Below are 23,437 nucleotides of genomic sequence, written 5' to 3' on the forward strand. Positions count from 1 at the left end.
GTTTGGGCTTTGGCTAGGTGATTTGAAGAGGGTCTAAGGAAGCCTGGTTTTGTTCTAGATTGAATGCTCTCAGAAAACGGGGGCAATCCTATGATTGGATAAAAAAGTAGCGGTCGTTCACTTAGCAAGAGAGGAGGGTTTTGATGTTTTGTGGGCTTGCACAATGGCTTGGTTTTTGTCTGTGCTTAGGTAAAATTAAAAAGTAGTCTTGTTTTGTTTCACTTTATCCTGATCTCAAATTAATGCTGTCTGATATTGGTATTCTGTAAGATTGTTTATATCCAATAGGAGAACAAAATGATCTGGCTGTGCATGTCAGATCAATTCTAGACACCAGGAGCTGTTTCTTTTCTTCTTCATTTTTTTCTTTCTTACAATATAGCTTTGGAAAGTTAAAACTATAAAACTGGTCAGACTCAAACATGGAAAACATACATTAGGAAAGTAAATTTCAAAAACATTCAGAGGGGAGCTCAGTGGTTGAGCACTGGTTTTCCACATACAAGAACCCGGGTTCAATCCCCAGCCTCAGTACCTGAAAAAAAGCCAGAATAAAGATATTTGGCTTCATACTAGAGACTCCAAAAATATAGGAGAATGAAAAAATAAAAATTTTAAAAAGGCTAATACATTCCAGTTGGAATTAAAAAGTAAACATATTAAAGGCATACTATGTCTACAGGGAGAACACTCAATGAATTTCAACTTTTAAAGAAACTTTAAAGGCCATAACCACTCAGGAATTCAAAGTCTCTAGGTGTCCTCTGTTGAGGGAATAATCTTTACCATTACTGGGGATGGAGGAGCAGGAAAATAGGTTTCTCAGAGCCTGCTGCTATATTGGTAAGACCCAAACATTTGTGAGGATTCCATTCTCCACCCAGTATGGAACTCAGTGAGGAGGAGGCCAGTGGAGGTGAAGGGGATTTACACATATGATATGAGAGAATGAAAAAATGTTATAACTGACTCAAAGGAGAAGTCAAAAGAGCTCACCTTTATATGGAGTGAAGAAATGTTGACATGAATTGCAAATGGAAACAAAACTGGATTTTCCACAGATAGGAGCGAGGCGGCTTAGTATAGGGAAAGAGGGAAAACAGCTGGGACTCAGCAGAGAACATGGTGAGACCTTGCCCTGAAACCCCTGCTAAAGAGAACAAAGCTGGAAAGACCCCACAAGACCCTGGCCCCAAGGTCCTCGTTGGAACTCTTTTCGGGGTCTTGGGGAAACCCCAGGTAACGCCAAACAAAAGGCCTCACCATTGGCCCCCTGAGAGCTAACGGGCGGGAAAATCAATGAGAACAGCAAACAGTTGGGGCCCTCCCCAGCATTGTGAAGGGGGAGGAGGAAAAGTCTTAAAAGGCCTAACCAGGGCCTCGTGTGCACATCTCACCTTGTAGCACACCCACAACCATGTCTAGAGGTGTGTGCTGTTTTACTTTTCTTGTTTCTTGCTAAACTCTTTACTCCCTTACCTACCCTAAGGTATGTCCTAAAATTCTTTTATACAACATAGCCAGTAACCTAGAGGCCCAGAAACCAGAGTGTTCCACTAACAGGAGGAATTTGGTTAAATCTTTACCATAGGTATACCACAGGACAGAGGTCACATATCAGTTAACTACAATTTTCAAAGAGTTGCAAAATATGCAGAGCCAGGAAGTGACTTTCCTACTCACCTGTAAGGCTGGGAATCTGCAAGGCAGGTACCAGACCAGTTTTCCTGAAAAAATATAAGGTTTGGCTCCATGAAGTCATGCTTAGGTCCTTAAAAGCATCTTGTTTTATGTGATTAATGAGCATTATTCTCAAATATGACATTTCTGGCAGGCCTTGGTTGTATACCAATGCTTCCAGTTATGTCCTTGTAAAAAGGACAGATTCTTACAGAGCCTATGCCAATAGCTATATTGTCATGAAAATAAGAATATTCAATAAGAGTTTCTGACTTCTGGAAGGGTCAGCCAGGGAGAATAATATATCAGTTGCAAATATCTCATTTCAGTTTACAAAAGCAGCAGCCACAAAATTGTTAGGAGTTGTGTATGGACAGCTTAACATGAAAAAGAAAGAATTATATAAATATATATCCAGAAAATAGGACATTGCAGCAATATCAACAATATTCCAAACAAAAACTGCAATCATCCCTAGTCAGTTCATTCATTTCTATATAATTAATTAACTCTTTTTTAAACATTTTTATTGTGGTAACATATAGAACATAACAGTTCCCATCATCCATTACTAAAACTTTTCTATCACCCCAATCACAAACTCTGTATCCATTAATTAATTAATTCTTGTCCCACTGGATCTCAGGTTAGCAATCTCATGAGCTCACCAACTTCTCAGCTAGAGTTCTGGAAATCCTGACTCGGTCTACTAGTATGGTCTCAAAGTTGTTGAAGCAAATGCCATCAAAAGTCTGTACACCAAGATACCTAGCTTGTCCTTATCCATGGGACTCAGAGAATCCTTTGTAGAAGAGGAGCCACACTAGCCTGTAACTGATTGTAGAGCTTTTTAAAGCAAAAATCTATCTGTAGATAACAAAAGACTTAAATTGGCTCTGGTTAGCATATTAAGGTTAGGGCAGTTAAGGTGAAAGCAGGTGTGTTCTCTTTGGGGCCTTGGGACTGTAATCCTATTTAATTAGTATCTCTGCCTCTAGGCTGTTTGCATACAGATTTGGGCAGGCTTTGCCTGGAGACAGAAAGATTAGAAAGGAGGCGGGAGGCCTAAATCCGGTTACCACTTTAGCTTGCGTGCTCTGCCTCCCAGCCCAGCCAGGAAGGAGCCCTCCCGGATTCTCCCTTATCGCATCAGAGAAACCTGGGTGCAGCCCAGTCCAGCTTCTGCCTCTTTATCTGTGTGACCTTGGGAAGTTACTTCTTCTTTCTGTACTTCAGTGAACTCATTTATTACCTGAGACTAAAAACAGTACCTAGCAGAAGGGGCTTGGGAGGATTTAATAAGGCTTCGACTATCCCTGGCAATAGTAAACGCTTGGTATGTGTTAGCTATTCTCACACACTGCCCAGGCTCCTGCTCCAAGATTCCTCTCATGCAGGGAACATGTGTGCTCTCTCCCTCCTCTCACACGTTTTATGAAGACTCCAGGAAGGGGCAACACTGTCACCATCAATTGCTCAGGATTTGGCCATCCTGGGGTAGCTTCCACCACTCTGGATTCTGTGTTTGACAGAAAGGCCAGTCACCAATGTCGGCATCCCCACCCGTGCCCACGTCTCCTTCACGACGTCTGCCGTTCTGGACGTGGTGAGTGCTGATTCCTCTAGCCTCTCCTAGGTGACCTTAACTTTTTCCAGCCCCTGGCAAAGCAACCCCCACAGTCCTTAGCCACATTACATCTTCCTCCACCATCACTAGACGCCATCTGCCTCTCATGGGGATCTCAAACAAGCTCTGTACCGTTCAGCAGGATGAGGAATGACATCACACACAAGAGAATTTCTTTTCTTCTCTCCAGTGATTCCTACCCTGTCTGCACACCCATGTCCAGGCTCTGCCCCCAGAGTTCTGATTGGACAGAAACCAGGCATCAGTACTGTTAAATCTCCCCAGTGATTCTAACATATAGTCAGAATTGAAAAGTGCTATACTCTAATCCATTCCTGTTGTGACCTCTCCTGCCATTGCCTAATACATGTGTTCTGATCAAACTTTTGCTCTTGACCTATAATATTGGCCTTATCACAGCATCACTTTGATAAACCTTGGTGATTGGTAAACAAAATATGGGGGCAGAGGAGAAACAGACTTCTTAAGGGCAACATGCTGGACACGAAATTTTTTTGGCAGTATGAACAGCTTAAGCTTTTGTCATCATTTCTGTGGCTGGAAATGATACAGTAAATGCTGCTTATTCTCTCCATTTAAAGTAAGAAAGGATTTTAAACAAAGATACAGTAGTATGACCCTTTTTTTTTAAGATTTTATTTTGTTTTTATTTCTCCCATCTAGTTGTCTGCTCTCTGTGTCCATTCGCTGTGTGTTCTTCTCTGACTGCTTCTATCCTTATCAGCAGAAACCGGGAATCTGTGTTTCTTTTTGTTGTGTCATCTTGTGTCAGCTCTCGGTGTGTGCAGCACCATTCCTGGGCAGGCTGCTCTTTCTTTCACGCTAGGCGGCTCTCCTTACGGGGTGCACTCCTTGCGCGTGGGGCTCCCCTACGCGGGGGTCACCCCTGCGTGGCAAGGCCCTCCTTGCGCGCATCAGCGCTGCGCATGGGCCAGCTCCACATGGGTCAAGGAGGCCCGGGGTTTGAACCTTGGACCTCCCATATGGTAGGCAGACGCCCTATCCATTGGGCCAAGTCCACTTCCCTGGTATGACCCTTTATGTACTTAACAACATAGCTTTGAAAGACAGGAAGAAGAAATTGAAAACTCTACAAGTTTTCAGTACAGTGCTTTCAAAACTCAGGTTAAAAAAGGAGTAAGCATATAGTGATTTTTAAAGCACAATTAACCAAATCCAATGGATGTGTCATGATGATGGGAACGAGTGTTGTTGGGGGGGCGGAGAGGGGGGGTGGGGGGGTGGGGTTGAATGGGACCTCACATATATATTTTTAATGTAATATTATTACAAAGTCAATAAAAAATTAAAAAATTAAAAAAAAAAAAATAAATAAAGCACAATTAATGGGAAGTGGACTTGGCCCAGTGGGTAGGGCGTCCATCTACCACATGGGAGGTCCGCGGTTCAAACCCCAGGCCTCCTTGACCCGTGTGGAGCTGGCCATGCACAGTGCTGATGCGCGCAAGGAGTGCCCTGCCACACAGGGGTGTCCCCCGCATAGGAGTACACCCATGAGGAGAGCCACCCAGCGCAAAAGAAGTTCAGCCTGCCCAGGAATGGTGCCACACACACGGAGAGCTGATGCAGCAAGATGACACAACAAAAAGAGACACAGATTCCCATGTGGATGACAACAACAGAAGCGGACAAAAGAAGAACACACAGCAAATGGACACAGAGAACAGACAACTGGGGCGGGAGTGAAGGGGAGAGAAATAAAAAAATAATAAATCTTAAAAAATAAATAAATAAATAAAAGCACAATTAAGAAGCTTGCTTTAATATACATATCACACTTTGTATTAATACAAATGAATGGAATAATCTCCAAAACTGTCCATAATTTTGGCTACAGAGGACATTTCAACAAAATTGAGAAAGCAGAAATTACCTAGACACATTCTCTAATTACAATACAATAAAGTGGAAACCAACTACAAAAGGATAGCTTTCCCAAAATCTTATTACTTGGGAATTTTAAGTTAAACTTCCAAATACTTCAGGCTAAAGAGGAAATAAAACAATTAAGTAGAAACTGTGAGCTAACTAGAAATGAAAATCTATGGAATGTAGCCAAAGCACAAATCAGTGAAAAATTTATATGCTAAGGGCATTGATTAGAAAACAAGAAAAAAATAAAAATAAAAGTAAATTAATTAAGTTTCCAATTTGAAAAGGAGGAGGGATGTGGGGAGGAAGGGAAGAATAGTATGACCTTGCTCTCCAAGGGTGGTTTTCAGACCTGCAGCGCTGGCTAAGTGCCCCACCTCGTGCTTATTAGACATGATCTTGATCTTGGGTGGCATCAACAGTGACCCCAGGTGGGGTGATCAGCCAGTGCTGAAGCTCAGAGAGGATCTTTAAACTCTGAATCTCATTCCTACCGCAGAAACCAGAGGACTTACCTGAACACCAGCCATTTCCCACAGAAGTGGGAAAACAGAGGGATCAAAGTTTATGAAAAAATTAACAGGGAACTTTAATTCTATCTGTAATTCTTATTTCTTGGGGAAAAAAAGCAGAAACAAATTTTTCAAAATACTAAGACTTCACAAAGTTAGGTGGCAGAGTCACAGATGTTTATTATATTATTTTATATACTTTTCTACATGTCTGAACTATTTCATAACTTTTTTAAAGAAGAACTCAAAGGGCAGGAGACACTCCGTACCATACCAGGCTCTCTGAACTCACCCACCTTGGCTCTCGGTCTGGTATAACCCATTTATCAGCTGGAACCCAGAGGACTGTGAGGTCATCACGAAGATCAGTACAGCAACCAAGAACCTGGGGGTCCCGGATATTTTCACTGTTGAATTGTGGTTATCAAGGGATGGGGAAAGCCAGAGGGAAGCCCCATTGAAGCCCGCTAGTAAGACAGGGAACTAATAGATAGATCTGGAACCTGGCAAGAAGTCCATGTGGACATCAGTAACCCCCAAGATGGCTGCTGGAAGACCTTCCCCAAGATTCTGCCATTCAGAACAAGATTTCCTCTGGAAGCCAGGAGAAGCCCTGGATATTCCCCAAGGACTTTATCATTGGTCCCTTCCAAGGGATTGATGACTGGGGTAACCAATCAAAACAGCAAACAGGTGGAACGCCTCCCCTGTCATTAGCAAAGGGGCAGAATAATTAAGTTTAGAAAGCCAGCACCGAGCTCTTTTGCCCTCTTGCCTCTGCCATGGCCCAGTGCCAGTCCAGTGCTGGTCCTTGTGCCTACTCCTGCCCTCTGTGCCCTGCTCTCACAATTTTTTCTCTGCCATGATGGCATTGCAAGTAAAACCTGGGCATTTACATTCTATAATGGGGAATTGTAGTCTATAAATTAGCCAGCTTTATCACTTTTCAGCCCCTTTCTCTCTACCTGGGACCCATGATCTGTTATTTTCTCCCATTTCTCTTCCCTCCCTACCTGAATAAATTACTGGCCTAACTCACCCTGCATGCTCTTGAAATTCATTTCTGCAGCATAGTCAAGAACTTAGACAAAATACAGTAACACCATGTCCTGGAATCAGTAGGGTTCACCATCTACCATTGGGGCCATTATATAAGTGGTCTGAGAGGGCTGAGAAATGACCAGAGAGGTAAGAAGAAAAACCACTGCGCCTCCCTCCCACCTCATCTCTCTTACAGCATGGATGTGGATAAGACCCCAAAAGGTCTCACAGCATACATAAGTAATGCAGGCTGCATCATGTAGGAGAAACCAATGGGGGCGGTGGTGCGGCAGGGGATTCCACGGACATGGCTCCTAACATGCCAGCAGCCGAACCAGTCGAGAGTACTCTAAAGGCATCTGGACTGTGCTGCTGCGGCTGCCCAGGGCTGGCAAGGGTACCAGGCGAGCAGCAGGTTGGGCCCTGTGTCGGAGAGGAACTCTAAGGCTCTCAAGTTGGCTGAAACCTTCTGTGTCTGCCATTTGTCTACTGGAGACATGCTGAGGGCCATGGTGGCTTCTGGCTCACATCTGGGAAAAAAGCTGAAGGCAACAATGGATGCTGGAAAATTGGTGAGTGATGAAATGGTGGTAGAGCTCATAGAGAAGAATTTGGAGACCCCTCTGTGCAAGAATGGTTTTCTTCGGTAAGGACCAGGAAGGAATGAGGGTCCAACAGTGAGCCCCTGATACTAATGACTATGCTTGTGAGCCTATATGCCTGAAATAAGAACAAGGCCTAGAGCAGCACTGTGCCTGGGAGTTTCCTCCTGGCAGCCTTCATGTTACTCAAATGTGGCCAGTCTCGAAGCCAAACTCAGCATGTAAATGCAATGCCTTCCCCCCCAGCGTGGGACATGACACCTGGGGATGAGCCTCCCTGGCACCAAGGGATCACTACCAATTACCAACTGATGATGCAACTAGAAAATGACCTTGAATTAAAGGTTCAACATGGACCAGCAGAATATCCCTGTCTACATATAATAACAGGAGTTAAAAATGCTGTTTGACCTAAATTAAGGGGGAAATGGAAAGGACAAATGAGTTTATATGGCTATGAGTCTCTAAAAAAGAGTCTGGAGGATGTCAGAAGGATTGCCCTTATGCACACCTGAGCAGAGTCTCAGAGACAGATAAAGTAGATACAACCCCAGGTATTGGTTCTTTTGAGGGCTAAAGAGACCCACAGGTTCTATGGTCATGGCAGATGGGGTTCACTGCCATGTCAGTTGACTCTTCTTTGGAGCTGGTGTTTCTGCGTGATGGAGCTGGACACAGATGGGATCTCTTTTCACAGGCTTTCATGCTACTTTACTGGAATTGTAGTTGGTTTAAGATATATCTAGGGGATCTGAATCTCTGGATTGACAATATGATAGCCAGGCCCTGAGCCTCAACAGACTTCAACTCCTACACTCTGAGTTATTAGACTTACCCCACTCAGCTAACATGAAGATGAAGAATGTCAACCACCACACCATGAAGCCTAGAGTGCCTACAACTGAAAGCAGGAGGATTGCATCCAGTATCCATGTGGAATCTAAGCCTCCTCTTGACATAGATGTGCAATGGACACAACCAATTCAAGGTCCACAGAGAAAATGTGGCATTGGTGTGTAAAAAGTGGCCATGGTGGCTGATGGGTGCGGGGAATGAGAGGAAGAGATGAGATGTGGAGGCGTTTTCGGGACTTGGAGTTGTCCTGGGTGGTGCTTCAGGGACAATTACCGGACATTGTAGATCCTCCCAGGGCCCACTGGATGGAACGTGGGAGAGTGTGGACTATGATGTGGACCATTAACTATGAGGTGCAGCGATGCCCAGAGATATACTTACCAAATGCAAAGGATATGTCATGATGATGGGAGAGAGTGTTGCTGCGGGGGGAGTGGAGGGATGGGGGTGGTGGGGTTGAATGGGACCTCATATTTTTTTAATGTAATATTTTTACAAAATGAATTAAAAAAAAAAAAAGAATCGTTTTCTTCTAGATGACTTCCCTTGGACTGTGAGGCAGGCAGAAATGCTCAACAACCTCATGGAGAAGAGGTAAGAGAAGCTTAATTCTGTAATTGAATTCAGGATTCCAGACTCTCTGCTTATCTGGAGAATCACAGGAAGACTGATTCACCCCACAAGTAGCTGTACCTACCATAAGGAATTCAGCCTGCCTAAGAAGCCTATGAAAGATGATATCACCGGGGAACCTTTGGTCCACTGATCAGATGATAATGAGAAGGCCTTGAAAATCCACCTGGATTCATACCACACTCAGACCACCCCACTGGTGGAATACACAGTAAGCTGGAATCCACTCTGCCATCGATGTAACGCAGACCCCTGACGTCGTGTTTGCAAGCATCTTAGCAGCCTTCTCCAAAGCCACATGTAAAGACTTGGTTATGTTTATCTAATGTTGGGTACAAAAGGAATTTCTTTCTACTTCCCATCCCTGTTGAGGGAGTGGGTGGGAAAGGCAGTACAGGCAGAGGAGAGCTTACTCAGGCAAGGAAGGAAGGAAGGAAGGGAGGGAGGAAGGGAGGGAGGGAGGGAGGGAGGAAGGGAGGGAGGGAGGGAGGGAGGGAGTAAGGAATCAGCAGAACTACATACTTACCTTCAGCTCATTCCTCTGCACAGGAAAGTTACACTGGCATCTCAGGAATGTGGTAAATGAGAGGAACTAAGAAAGGAACAGAAACAAAATACAAAGAAACTATGATGGGGTATTTTCCAGACATTGGAATTGTTCTGCGTGACATTGCAATGATGGATACAGGCCATTATACATTTTGTCAAAACCTATAAAATTGTGTGGTGCAAAGTGTAAACTATACACCATGCTTAGTTAAAAAAGAAAAAGAAAGCAAGAAAGCAAGGAAAAAAAGAAAAATAAACTATGAGGGTGGAGCAGGTGGAGCTCAGTGGTCAAGCATGCACTTTTCCTGTATGAGGTCCAGGCCAATCTCCAGTACCACCTATTTAAAAAAAGAAAGAAAGATAGAAAGAAAGAAACTGTGAGTAAATAATGGACAAGGGGTATTGGTGGAACAAAGAATAAGGCTCAATGTGGGCTTAAACATGTTTCATGAAGACAGAACTCAGGTCTGTCTTGTTAGTTACTCTTCCAGCTTCTAGTGCCTACGAAAGCAGTTAATAAACATTTGTTGAATAAAAAGATAGAAATGAAGAGGGCAGTTGAACTACCAAGAATCTGTATCTTTGGAAAATAATTTGGATAGTTCTCCCTTTCAGTGGATAACATGTTGCGGGGCATGGAAAAAGAAGTGTGGGAAATAGCAGACACATCCTGGGACATCGTTTTCACCCCCAGGGAAAGGGAGTTCCCGGGCATCAACAAGGCCACCCCAAAGATGCCTGTGGAAGCCAAGCTGTATGATCAGACCATGCTCTACGGGAGCCTGGAGGGTCTTGCTTTTCCCTTCCTTCCTTGCTTCTACCCTTGCCTAGAATCTCCACCAAATAGACATCTCCTAAATCCCATGCTTTCTCAGCCTACTTCTGCCTGTGGTCAGAATCTTCCCTGGTATCTGACCTCTTCTGGCTGCCAGCCTCACTCTCCTTCCTGAAGCTCATGACTCTGGACCTAACTATTTCTCAGCAGGTTTTGTACAGAATTATGAGGTTGCAACGGGCACAGTTCCAACCCTAAGGAGGAATCGGGCCAGTGAGAAAGGCAGAGACAAACATTCACGACTCTTCCTGGCAGTCTCAGAATCCGATATCCATTTCCCTCTGTCTCCTCCCTCCAGGTGACCATCAGGCACAGGCCCAGCCTCTCCGTCATAAACCTTCTGGTGTCCAGTGGCTTTCTGGTTGCCATCCATGCCCTCAGCTTCTACCTGGCAGCAGGAAGTGGGAATCGTGCCCCATTCGAGATGACGCTTCTGCTGGGCTACGTCTTCCTGCTCATGATGAATGACTTACTCCCCACCAGTGGCACCCCCCTCATCAGTATGCTTCCTCCATCCTTAGGGAAGAAAAGATTGGGAAGAACAGATGAAACTAGCTCAGGGAAGGGAGATAAACTGGTAAAGGAGGCTCTGTGCCTGCCAGAGTGGTAAAGGAAGAGGCAAGAAGTCCTCAGCAGTGCCTCTGGCACCCACAGGCCTGCCCTCCCTCCAGGTGTCTACTTTGCCCTGTGCCTGTCCCTCATGGTGGTCAGCCTGCTGGAGACCGTCTTCATCACCTACCTGCTGCACCTGGCCACCACCCAGCCCCCACCCGTGCCTCAGTGGCTCCACTCCCTGCTGCTGCACTGCACCTGCCCAAGGAAATGCTGCCCCACTGCAGCCCAGAAGGGAAACAAAGGCCTGGGTCTCACCCCCTCCCACCTGCCTGGTAAGGGAAGTCAGCACAGCGCACCCTCCCTCTTCCCATACCTCCTTCTCTGCTCCTGCCTCCTTCCCCGTCACCCTCCCTGCCCAGGGTGATCTTCGCAGCCCATGGCTGAGTCTCTGTCTCTCCACAGGCCTGAAGGAGCCAGTGGAGTTGGTGGGGAATGTGCCAGAGCCCAGAGAGGCAGAGTTGAATGGGCACCCTGATTCAACAAGGGCCCAGCAGGAGCACGAGGCCCAGGAGCAGCCCTCGGCTGACCTGTGGGTGCAGTTCAGCCACATGATGGACGCGCTGCTCTTCCGCCTCTACCTGCTCTTCCTGGCCTCCTCCCTCGTCACGGTCATCGTCCTCTGGAACACCTAGACATGATGTCTCTGCTCCAGCCCAGAGCTTTTTTTGGCCTCCAGAGGCCAGTCAAGTCTTCACTTCTTCTTGATCATCCAATTGTCATATCCCTTAAGATTACCAAGTTCCCTATTAACATCCTGTGTATTCAGTTCAGCCCCACTAATGGGTCTTAACCCAATTCCAGACTATTTTTCCCTTGTTCCTAAATCTCTTGGCTTCCCTCAGCCCTCCCATGTGTTTATAAGTCCCCCTTTTACCTTCTGCAGAGTAGGTACCATCTCCTCTGCCCACAGACTTGCCTCAATAAATAATTTGCAGAAATCTCTAGATCTTTGTCATGTCATGTGGTAGAAACAATTAGCCAGGGCTAATAGTTTCAATATATCACTAGAGCATCTCTTTGCAGTGGTAAAGCTTTGATGTAATAAGAAATGATCTTGTTACTCTCAAATCCAATATGACAGTTGTCCTTTTGGAGAAGGAAGCTGGAAATCAATAATAGGCAGGAAAGGGGGAAACTTGCAAATATCTGGCACTTTTAAACAATCAGTGAGTCAAAGAAAAAAAGTAGATTGCAAGAAAAATTAGTAGATACCTCGAGACAAATAAGGAAAAGAACACAATATATCAAAACTTATTGAGGGAAGCGGACTTGGCCCAATGGATAGGTCATCCACCTACCACATGGGAGGTCCACTGTTCAAACCCCAGGCCTCCTTGACCCATGTGGAGCTGGCCCATGCACAGTGCTGATGCGTGCAAGGAGTGCCATGCCACACAGGAGTGTCCCCCGCATAGGGGAGTCCCACGCGCAAGGAGTGCACCCCATAAGGAGAGCCACCCAGTGCAAAAGAAAGTGCAGCCTGCCTAAGAATGGCACCACACACACGGAGAGCTGACACAACAAAAAGAAACACAGATTCCCATTGCCACTGATAAGGATAGAAACGGTCACAGAAGAACACACAGCAAATGGACACAAAGAGCAGACAACTGGGGGGGGAGGGAAAGAAATAGAAATAATTAAATAAATAAATCTTAAAAAAAACTTATTGAAAGGGAGGAGATGTAGCTCAAGTGGTTGAGTGCCTGCTTCCCATGTACAAGGTCATGGGTTCAATCTCTGGTACCTCCTAAAACAACAACAAAAACAGCTCTCACTGGGGAGCAGAAGTAGTTGAGCACCTGCTTCCCATGTATGAGGTCCTGAGTTCAACCCGAGTAACTCCTAAAAAACAACAGGTTAGGATATATAGTGGAGGCACTGTTGTGAGGGAAATTTACAGCCCTAAATGCCTACATTAAAAAAGAAAAAAGACCTAAAATCAAAGATCTTAACATCTGGAAAAACTAGAAAAAGAATAGCAAACCAGTCCCAAAGCAAGCAGAAAGAAAGAATAAAATTTAAGCAGAAATAAATGAAATTGAGAACAACAACAAAAAAAAAAACAAACAGAGAAAATCAATACCAAAGCAATTCTTTGAGAAAATCAATAAAACCAACAAACCCTTAGCAAGACTATCGGGGAAAAAAAAAAAGAGAGAGAGAGAAGATACAAATAAATAAAATCAGGAATGAAAGGGGGGGGAGTTATGACTGATCCACAAAAATAAAAAGGATCAGGAGAGAATATTATGAGAAACTGCAGGTCAACAAATTAGACAATCTAGATGAAATACACAAATTCCTAGAAATGCAGAAACAACTTACATTGACTGTACAATACAGGACTTCAACAAACCAATCACAAGCAAAGGATTGAATCAGTCATCAAAAATCTTCCAACAACAACAATAAAAATCTTCCAACAGGGAAGCGGATATGGCTCAATTGTTTGGGCTCCCGTCTACCATATAGGAGGCCCTGGGTTTGCATCCCAGCGCCTCCTTGTGAAGACAAGCTGGTTCACACCTGCAGAGAGCTGACAACCCGCACCCGCAGAAAGCTGGCACAGCGAAGATGACCCAACAAAGGGAGACACGCAGACACAGAAGAATGCACAGTGAATGGACACAGAGAGCAGACAGCAAGCAAATGGTCAGGGAGTGGGGGGATAAATAAATAAAAAATAAATCTTAAAAAAAAAAATCTTCCAACAAAGAAAAGTCCAAGACCAGATGGTTCTGCAATTGAATTCTACCAAACATTTCTAGAGCAATTAATACCAATACTGTTTAAACACATTCAAAAAGTTGAAAAGGAGGGAAAATTACCAAACATATTTTATGAAGCCAATATCACTCTAATACCAAAGCCAGATAAAGATATTACAAGAAATCAGAATTACAGACCAATCTAACAAACATAGATGCAAAAATTGTCAACAAAATACTTGCAAATAGTCCAACAGCATATGAAAACAATTAGATATCGTGATCAGATGGGTTTTATTCCTGGTTTGCAAGAATGGTTCAATGTAAGAAAATCAGTTAATATACTATACTACATTAACAAATTGAAGGGAAAAAGCACACAATCATCTCAAAGATATAGAAAAGGGTTTTGACAAAATCCAGCATTCTTTCTTGATAAAAATACTTCAAAAAATAGGAATAGAAGGGAAGTTCCTCTACATAATAAAGGGTATATATGAAAAACCCATTCCCAACATCATACTCAATGGGAAATGTTAAAATATTTCCCTCTAAGATCAGGAACAAGACAAGGATGCCCACTGTCACTACCGTTATTCAACAATATGTAGAAGTTCTAGCTAGAGCAGTTAGAGAAGAAAAAGAAATAAAAGGCATCCAAACTGGAAAAGAGGAAGGGAAGCAAAACTCACACTATTCAAAGATGACATGATCCTGTATTTACAAAATCCTGAAATATCTACAACAAAGCTACTTGAGCTAATAAATGAGTTCAACAATGTGGCTGGATACAAGGTCAACATGCAAAAATCAGTAATGTTTCTATACACTAGTAATAGGCAAGTTTAGGAGGAAAGCAAGGGCAAAATTCCATTTATAATAATAACAAAAAGACTCAAATATCTAGGAATCAATTTAACTAGGAATGTAAAGGATCTGTATGCAGAAAACTACAAAACACAGCTTAAAAGAAATCAAAGAACACCAAAACAAAAGGAAGGACATTCTGTGTTCATGGATTGAAAGACTAAACATTGTGGAGATGTCAATTCTATCCAAACTGATTTATAGATTCAATGCAATCCCAATCAAAATTCTAACAGCCTACTTTACAGAAATAGGAAAGTCAATTAGCAAATTTATTTGGAAGGAAAGTGGAACTGAATAGCCAGAAACACCCTAAAATAGAAGAGCTAAGTTGGTGGACTCATGCTCCCTGACCTTGAAGTGTATTATTGTTAGCCCCAGTTGGCAAAATAACCCCCCGTGGCCCTGGTCAGTGATGGCAGGTTTCCTCTGCCCTGATAACAGATGACCCAAACCCCCCATCCCCATCCCTAATCCAACAGGATGTACTAATCTCAAAATCAACCATTAGAATATCATAAGATTATCAAACATCCTGTTTGACATTCCAACACGTCCATCTTCCCCTCACAAGACCTCCTCTCCAAAGGGCAAAAGTCAGTAATCTTCCACCCCATATCTGCATGCTACTTCTTTGTGTCCCTTCTGTAAACCTGCCCACTTATACCAGCTCAAAAAAGAAACCCCAAACCTGGGCAGGCAGGCTGAAGTCTCACTTCAGGTCCCCACCATGCTGGTGATCTAATAAACTTCTGTGCTTGAATTTGGTCTGTGTCTGAACTTCATTGTGCTGGGACTAACTATTGGTGCCGAAACCCTGGAGGCTCTGTTGAGGCTGGCCAAATTCATAGCAGACCTCCACCTCACCCCTGCAACTTTTCCATCCAACACCAGACACAGATTCATCTTTAGGTGAGTCCTGGAACCACTCCGGAGGATCCTGTCCATTTTTCCTCTGCCCAGAAATCCTAGTGCTAGGTCAGTGATCCCCTCCAACATCAGGGAACTGTCCCCACCAACTGACCTTCTTGGCTCCAGGAATGCATGGCCCCAAGATTGGTCACCAGCCATTACTGGCCTTCACCTGACCCTCCTGGCTCCAGAAACACCTGGTTCTGGGTCCATCCACTGACCCTTTGGCCCCTAACCAGTCTGGAAGTGAAAGATCCAAGGATGCTTGCTTCTTTCCTTCCATACCCCCTTACCTGAAAGATCTCCAAACTTACCCACACCCCACCAACCATGCGAAACTCCCAATCACTTCCTCCAAGAGAAACCCCTTTGGGATATCCCCTCCACAGCCTTAAAATCCTCTATCCCAGAGGAGAAACCAAACCAAAACAACTTATTCTTTACTACTATTTGACCTCAATATAAATTAGACAACAAAAGACAGTGGCCTGAACATGGTACCTTTGACATTGAAGTTCTCCAAAACCCTGAGAACTTTATCAAGTGCAGTGGCATGGGGTCTGAGGTTCCCTACATTCAGGTTTTCCTTTACCTCCATAACCATCCCTCCCTCTGCCAATCCTGTACTACCCATCAAATCCTCCTTCTCCACAATAGATATCCCCTTCTACACACAGAAAACCCTTCTTCCAACTTCAATCCCTCCAATCATGGCCCTCCTCCACCACTGTATGCCTCATCAGCACCCCCTGAACCTACTCCATCCTTCTCCCATTCCCCAACACCTCCCCCTGAATGCACTCTCTCCTCCCCACCCACCACATGCTCTCATGCCAACTCCCCACTCTCAAGCTTCCTTCCCCAGCTACTGGCCCCACTCTCCGGAAAGTGGCCAAGGCAGAAAACATTATACATGTTCATGTCCCCTTCTCCCTCTCTGATATCTCCCAAATAAAATACCACCTCAGGTCCTATTCCTCTGATTCTTCTCATTTTATCAAAAATTTCAATACCCAGCTGTATTAGTCACCCAAAGGTGTGCTGATGCAAAATACCAGAAACTGGTTAGTTTTTATAAAGTGTATTTATTTGGGGTAGGAGCTTACAGATACCAGGCCATAAAGTATAAGTTACTTCCCTCATCAAAGTCTATTTGGAGCAAAATGTCTGCTGACATCTGTGAGGGTTCAGGCTTCCTGGGTTCCTACATTGCTGGGGCCTACTTTTCTCTAGGTTCAAGGTTCCTTTCTTCCTGGGGCTGGCTTCTCTTTCCTCTATGAGTTTACTTGCCAGGGCTCCAGTATAAGTCTTCAGCATCAAACTCCAACATCAAAAATCCAACATTAAAAGCCCTCAACTCTGTCCTTTGCCATGTCTTTTATCTGTGGGTCCCCACCCACTCAAATGCCCTAATCATAACTCAATCATGCCCAGGTACAGATCAGATTACAAACATAATCCAATATCTATTTTTGGAATTCATAACCATATCAAACTGCTACACCAGCCATCCTTAATAATCTTTCTTGGGAAGCGGACTTGACCCAATGGATAGGGCATCCGCCTACCACATGGGAGGTCTGTGGTTCAAACCCCGGGCCTCCTTGACTTGTGTGGAGCTGGCCCATGCACAGCACTGATGCGTGCAAGGAGTGCTGTGTCATGCAGGGGTGTCCCCCGCATAGGGGAGCCCCACGCGCAAGGAATGCACCCCAAAAGGAGAGCCGCCAAGCACGAAAGAAAGAGCAGCCTGCCCAAGAATGGCGCCGCACACATGGAGAGCTAACACAACAAGATGATGCAACAAAAAGAAACACAGATTCCCGGTTCTGCTGATAAGGATAGAAGTGGTCATAGAAGAACACACAGCAAATGGACACAGAGAGCAGACAACTGGGGGAGGGGGGAAGTGGAGAGAAATAAATAAAAAATAAATCTTTAAAAATAAATAAATAAATAACCTTGCTTGACAAATCTACAATTGCCCACCACTTACAAGTAAGCTAAGTCTATCTAAATGTACCCCTACAAAGTAATAATCCAAAATATATGTGTTAAATACATGTTTATCTAAACTGGTAAATTAAAGCTTAACTGCATTTATAGTGCTCAGATATTCCTAACTGGTTGCTGATTACTAGTAACAGTGTTTCCAATAAACAAGCTTGCATATTATAAGCAACACTGATTCCAGAAAAAATAGAATCTTAAAAGCAGTAAAATCAAAGATATAAAATAATGAAAAGTCTAAAAATAACCATACTAAAGGAGTAAGAATTATGAATTAAGTTAATGAGCTTTATGTTTCTGTCAGTATATTGTAACTCCTTTTGTGTTTGTCTGTTTGCTGTTTGTTCAGTGTATGTTTTGATACCTCTGGATAGTAATACTAAATTGATAAATGAAAATTCTTAAAAGAGTTCTATTCAAATGCCAAAAAAATTAAATAAGCACTTAAATTAATAAACAAGAATGCTAATAAGCTAAATTAGCATTTTGAATGCTAAACCTTTAAAATGATGAAAATTGTAAGTTTTGACTAATGAAATTACTACAAACACCTCTCTTTGAAAAAAAAATTTTGCCTAAATTGAAATGAATAGCTTTTTTTTCTTCTCAGAACAAAATAAAAGACGTGAGACTTAAATGGATATTGAAAGAAGTAAAAAGTTTGTGGAGGGAAGCAGACTTGGCCCAATGGATAGGGCGTCTGCCTATCACATGGGAGGTCCGCGGTTCAAACCCCAGGCCTCCTTGACCGTGTGGAGTTGGCCCATGCGCAGTGCTGATGCACGCAAGGAGTGCCCTGCCACGCAGGGGTGTCCCCCGCATAGGGGAGCCCCACGCTCAAGGAGTGCACCCATAAGGAGAGCCGCCCAGCGCGAAGGAAAGTGCAGCCTGCCCAAGAATGGCGCCGCAATACATACAGAGAGCTGACACAACAAGATGACACAACAAAAAAGAAACACAGATTCCTGGTGCCGCTGATAAGGATAGACGCGGTAACAGAACATACAGCAAATGGACACAGAGAGCTGACAACTGGGAGAGGGGGGAAGGGGAGAGAAATAAATGTAAAGAAAAAATAAATAAATCTTTAAAAAAAAATGTTTGTGGAAGTGCTAACTAAAATTCGATAAGCTTGTTCAAGGAAGTGTGTTTTGTCTTAAGATGGCTGGTTTTCACAAAATCAGAATGGAAGTCGTAGGACAAAACTTGAATGTACATGGCAAGTTGTAGAAGGTATTGTGGTAGAATTAAGTAAGGGAGTGAATTCTGCAAAGGTGGAGTTTGTCTTGAGATGAATTAACTATAGTCTATGGGATTATGGACAGTTATAAGAAGTTTATACAAGCATTATTAAAACTGAAATATTTAAATGGCTAATTACAGGAAGTCATTATTAAACAGACACTGAATTGATGCTAATAACAAAGAGTAACTTCATAACAGAAAAGCCTATCAGAAACCACCTCAATCTGCATATTAAAGCAGTGGTAGGGAGAAGATAATTTTGGTTCCATTGGGAATCTTAAGTTTTCATAAAATAATGAAAAAAGTAATTTTTCCTGTACTGCTAAAACAAATACCTGCTAGTTAATATAATCATGGTAATTGTATGTTGTAAGAAATTTGCTGTGAGACAGTTCCCAAAGTCATTTTAGTAACACATATGTAGGGTATACAGAATGTGTTTTTATTTTTAAGGAAAAAGACAGTAATTTTGTCCTATTAAGAGAAGTTAAAATATAAAACAAAACCTGAATAGGGAAACGGACTTTGGCCCAGTGGTTAGGGTGTCCGTCTACCACATGGGAGGTCCGCGGTTCAAGCCCCGGGCCTCCTTGACCGCGTGGAGCTGGCCCATGCGCAGTGCTGATGCGCGCAAGGAGTGCTGCGCCACGCAAGGGTGTCCCCCGCGTGGGGGAGCCCCACGCGCAAGGAGTGCACCCATAAGGAGAGCCGCCCAGCGCGAAAGAGGGAGCAGCCTGCCGAGGAATGGCGCCGCCCGCACGCCGCTGACGACAACAGAAGTGGACAAAGAAACAAGACGCAGCAAAAAGACACAGAAAACAGACAACCAGGGGAGGGGAGGGGAATTAAATAAATAAAAATAAATCTTTAAAAAAAAAAAAAAAACCTGAATGAATACAGAAAGTGCAGAAGGTTCGTGAAAAAGAAATTTTTGTAGTTAGAGTAAAATGTACTGTCTCTCTATAAAGTTTTAAAAGCTGTAATATCAAATAATATACTGATGCAAAGTTAAAATTTTGTTCTTTCTCTCTTAAAATAATAAGATTTCCCAAATCAATGGTCTGTTTTAGCAAAAATTTACAAAAGGTTTTTCTCCTGACTGATAAGTATACAAAAGAAAAAAATCTCTTTCATCAAAATAGCTTCTTGTACTTTAACCTTATCATTTTCTTGGCTGTTTAAGAAAAATAAATCTTAACACTTTTAAAAGAACGTAATGTTCAAACCTGTCTTCTCAAAGCAAATTCTAGAAAATATCTTTCACCTTGGGAAAAAAGTGAAATAATAAAATAGTTTAGTTCATTTGATAAATTATAAGTTGAAAGTATTTAAAAGTATTATGAAATTAAAAGAGATTCTTTTTTTAAAACATTTTTAATTAAAGTTAGATCACACAGAATGAAAGAGATTCTTTAATCCTCTGTTAATCAAAGTTGTATCAGTAAATGTTCATATGAATAGAGTACATAAAATTCCTGAAAATCTAAAAGCATTTTGGCATAGTATTAAAATATAATGCTGTTAATCACGGTTTTAATCATTTTTAATGGTATGTGTCACAGAAACAATCTCTCTGCCTGAAAATCAAAAGGCAGATGCTTTAACTCATATTTGTCCTATTCACATTGAAGACTGCTGCAGAGTGATAGAACACCACTGCCGTATGCGGCAACCCTAAATATTGTTGGTTTAATACGAAAATTATTATCCACTTATGTCACTATCACTTTTAGAACTTTCTGAGGCTTTCTTTAGTATCTCTTTTGGCACGTGGAGCCTGCCTGCATTCCCCTTCAGGTGAGAAGGCCAACGGTGAGTTTTATAGTGCTTCCTCAAGGCTGTGTGCATAGCCCAACTGTCTGTCCTGGCCTGGTGACAAAAGATCTGACTGCATGGAAAAAACCTGTGGCTGTAACCTTATTTTGTTATATTGATGCTATTATGTTAACCAATAATTCTTTTTTTTTTTTCAGAATTAAAATAAGCATCAGAGACAGTGATATCATAGGAGCCTGTAGTGGGCAAAAAATTGGGACAAGCTGCAAGGCCCTTGCTGCTTTGTCAAACTCTTAAGTGTTGTTAAAGTATAATGTTTTCCCACACCACAAACCCCAAAACAATTAATGACCTTTCTGGGGTTGTTGAGGTACTAAAAACCCTTCATTTATCATTTAGCTCAGATATTAAAATCACATGCCCCGCCCCCAAGTGGGCTGCTTTTAAAAAGTAAAGAGGGCAATAACACAGGCTTGAGCGGTGAGGGGTGGATCCTAACTTACCCTGTGAATTGGATATAGCCAGTATCAATATTGGTTTTGAGTGGAGTTTGTGGCCAAGACAACATTTTAAACAAATACCCATTGGGTCTTAGTCACAATTGTGGGAAGGGATCAAAGTACAGTAGAGCCCCTTAGGAAAGCAACTAGATATAGCATACCATGCCCTGTTGCAAGTAAAGGGCTTAGCCCATTAGTGTACAGTCACTCTGAAAGCTTCCAGCTCTATCCAGAAGTGGATTGCAGATACGAGAAACAAGGCAGGAACAATGAACTGTCATCAACCACCCTCTGAAAGAAAGAGATCTGTGGTAAAGCATCTGAAATGCCTGCCAGCAGCAACAGGTAACCGTCTGCCATGTCCCTGCCTGCTCCTCTACCACCCTTCTTAGAACTGACGGAGCAGATACCCTCCTGAAGATCCAGAGCCAAACAATTGAAACCTGAGAAGCAGCAGAGTAGCTCCTCAGGAGAAATGAACATCCTGACTACTGAACCCTGTGGAAGCACTTTGAGCTGCCTATTGCTCACCAGCAGCTCATGAACATCACCCACGAGTGTCCTTCGTGCTCACTCCAACAACTGCAACATTGGTCCCCTCCTGCTCTCAGAGGGGGCAAGGTGTGCGATCACCGCCGCAAACGCTGCAATGAAACCCTTAAAACCAAGGAACTCTATTTACCACTTACCTCATGCAGTCTTAAACTATGAACCAGGGGAAACGGACTTTGGCCCAGTGGTTAGGGCGTCCGTCTACCACATGGGAGGTCCGCGGTTCAAGCCCCGGGCCTCCTTGACCCGTGTGGAGCTGGCCCATGCGCAGTGCTGATACGCACAAGGAGTGCCCTGCCACACAGGGGTGTCCCCCGCATTAGGGGAGCCCCACGCGCAAGCAGTGCACCCATAAGGAGAGCCGCCCAGTGCGAAGGAGGGAGCAGCCTGTCGACGAATGGCGCCGCCCACACTTCCCGTGCCGCTGACGACAACAGAAGCGGACAAAGAAACAAGACGCAGCAAAAAGACACAGAAAACAGACAACCGGGGGAGGGGAATTAAATAAATAAAAAATAAATAAATCTTTTAAAAAAAAATGCATGAATTGCCTTTTAATGAAACAGATAAAAGGCAATAAGGGATTCTTACAACAATGGACTAAGTTTAATTCAGTGCTGTAAACGATACCCACAGCTCCAGTTAAAATGCTAACAGCAAGACCAAGACAGACACTAAAGTTACAAGTTAAAGTGCCAGCTGCCCCACAGCCCAAAAAGGAGAAGTAATAATAATGTGTTGTTGCCTATGCCTCAAACTACACAAACTGGGAGAAAATAAAATCATTTTAACCAGAGGCCTATGCAGCCCTACTGTTTGGGAATCTTAAATACCTGAAAAATAAAAAATCACTCAAAAACATTGTTATGAAACCACAGTTAATAAGCTAAAGTCTCCTATGCCCACTAAAACTCTATGTGTATAAACCTACCAAATTATGTGACTTCACTGTCAACCATTTATATTCAGTGTTGAGTATATAATCTTATTAATCCCTCTCAGACTCCTGGCGGTGAGCCCACTCTGAATTTCATGATTAATTCCTATCCTTACCACAATTACAACTCTCATTCTCCTCATATCAGCAGGTCTATATATCTTCCATGCAAGAACTCAGTTTCTCCAAACAGCCATCCGAAATGTCACCCATGACCATGTAGATGATCTTCTCCTGCTGCAAAATATACAGTGCCAGCCGCCGAGCCAGAGGCCACAATATCTCAATGCTGAAGGGACAAGAATTGAATCTCACAATGCCCCAAAACAAAAGAAAGTGGCCAGATGATCGACACCCACCTTCCCACTCTCCCTCTCCACCCAATCATATAAAAAAGAGTTGGGGGTAAAAAAAAAAGAGTTGGGGATGTTAGCCCCATTTGGCAAAATAACCCCCTGCAACCCCATTCGGTGCTGGCAGGTCTCCCCTGCCCCAATAACAGATGGTCCCAAACCCCCACCCCAGTCACTAATCCAACAGGATGTACTAATCTCAAAACCAACCATTAGAATATCACAAGATTATCAAACATTCCAACACGTTCATCCTCCTCTCCCCAAGATGTCCTCCCCAAAGGGGAAAAGTCAGTAATCTTCTACCCCATATGTGTGTGCCACATCTACACACCCGTTCTGTAAACCTGCCCAGTTACACAGCTCAGAAGAAGCAACCCCAAACCTGGGAAGGCAGACTGAAATCTCACTTCAGGTCCCCACCATGCCGGGGATCTAATAAACTTCTGTGCTGGAATTTTGATCTGCCTCTGAGCCTCATTGGACTGGGACTAAAGCTAGGGTAGTTATAACAGTGGTACTGGCATAAAGATAGACACATTGATCAATGGAGTCAAAGTGAGAGTTCAGAAATAGACTTGCACCTCTAAGGTCAACTGATTTTCAATAAGCCTACCTTACCAAGTCCATTTTTCTGGGACAGAATAGTCTCTTCAATAAAGTAGTGCTAGCAAAACTGGATATCCATGACCAAAAGAATGAAAGAGGACC

General features: G+C 43.3%; 1 protein-coding gene across 1 annotated transcript; it reads left to right on the forward strand.

The window, feature by feature from the left end:
* Positions 1-3,114: 3,114 nt before the first annotated feature.
* LOC101419243 (5-hydroxytryptamine receptor 3E) lies at positions 3,115-11,724 on the forward strand. The gene is given in 11 exon segments (XM_058296441.1): positions 3,115-3,212; positions 3,214-3,286; positions 3,830-3,873; positions 6,040-6,150; positions 6,971-7,033; positions 7,230-7,286; positions 9,367-9,407; positions 10,023-10,189; positions 10,547-10,748; positions 10,920-11,135; positions 11,266-11,724. Coding segments are annotated over 11 exon segments (1,302 nt in total). The 3' UTR covers positions 11,496-11,724.
* The last annotated feature ends 11,713 nt before the right edge of the window (positions 11,725-23,437 follow it).

This window comes from Dasypus novemcinctus, chromosome 4 (genome assembly GCF_030445035.2).
Source record: "Dasypus novemcinctus isolate mDasNov1 chromosome 4, mDasNov1.1.hap2, whole genome shotgun sequence".
Lineage (NCBI taxonomy): Eukaryota > Metazoa > Chordata > Mammalia > Cingulata > Dasypodidae > Dasypus > Dasypus novemcinctus.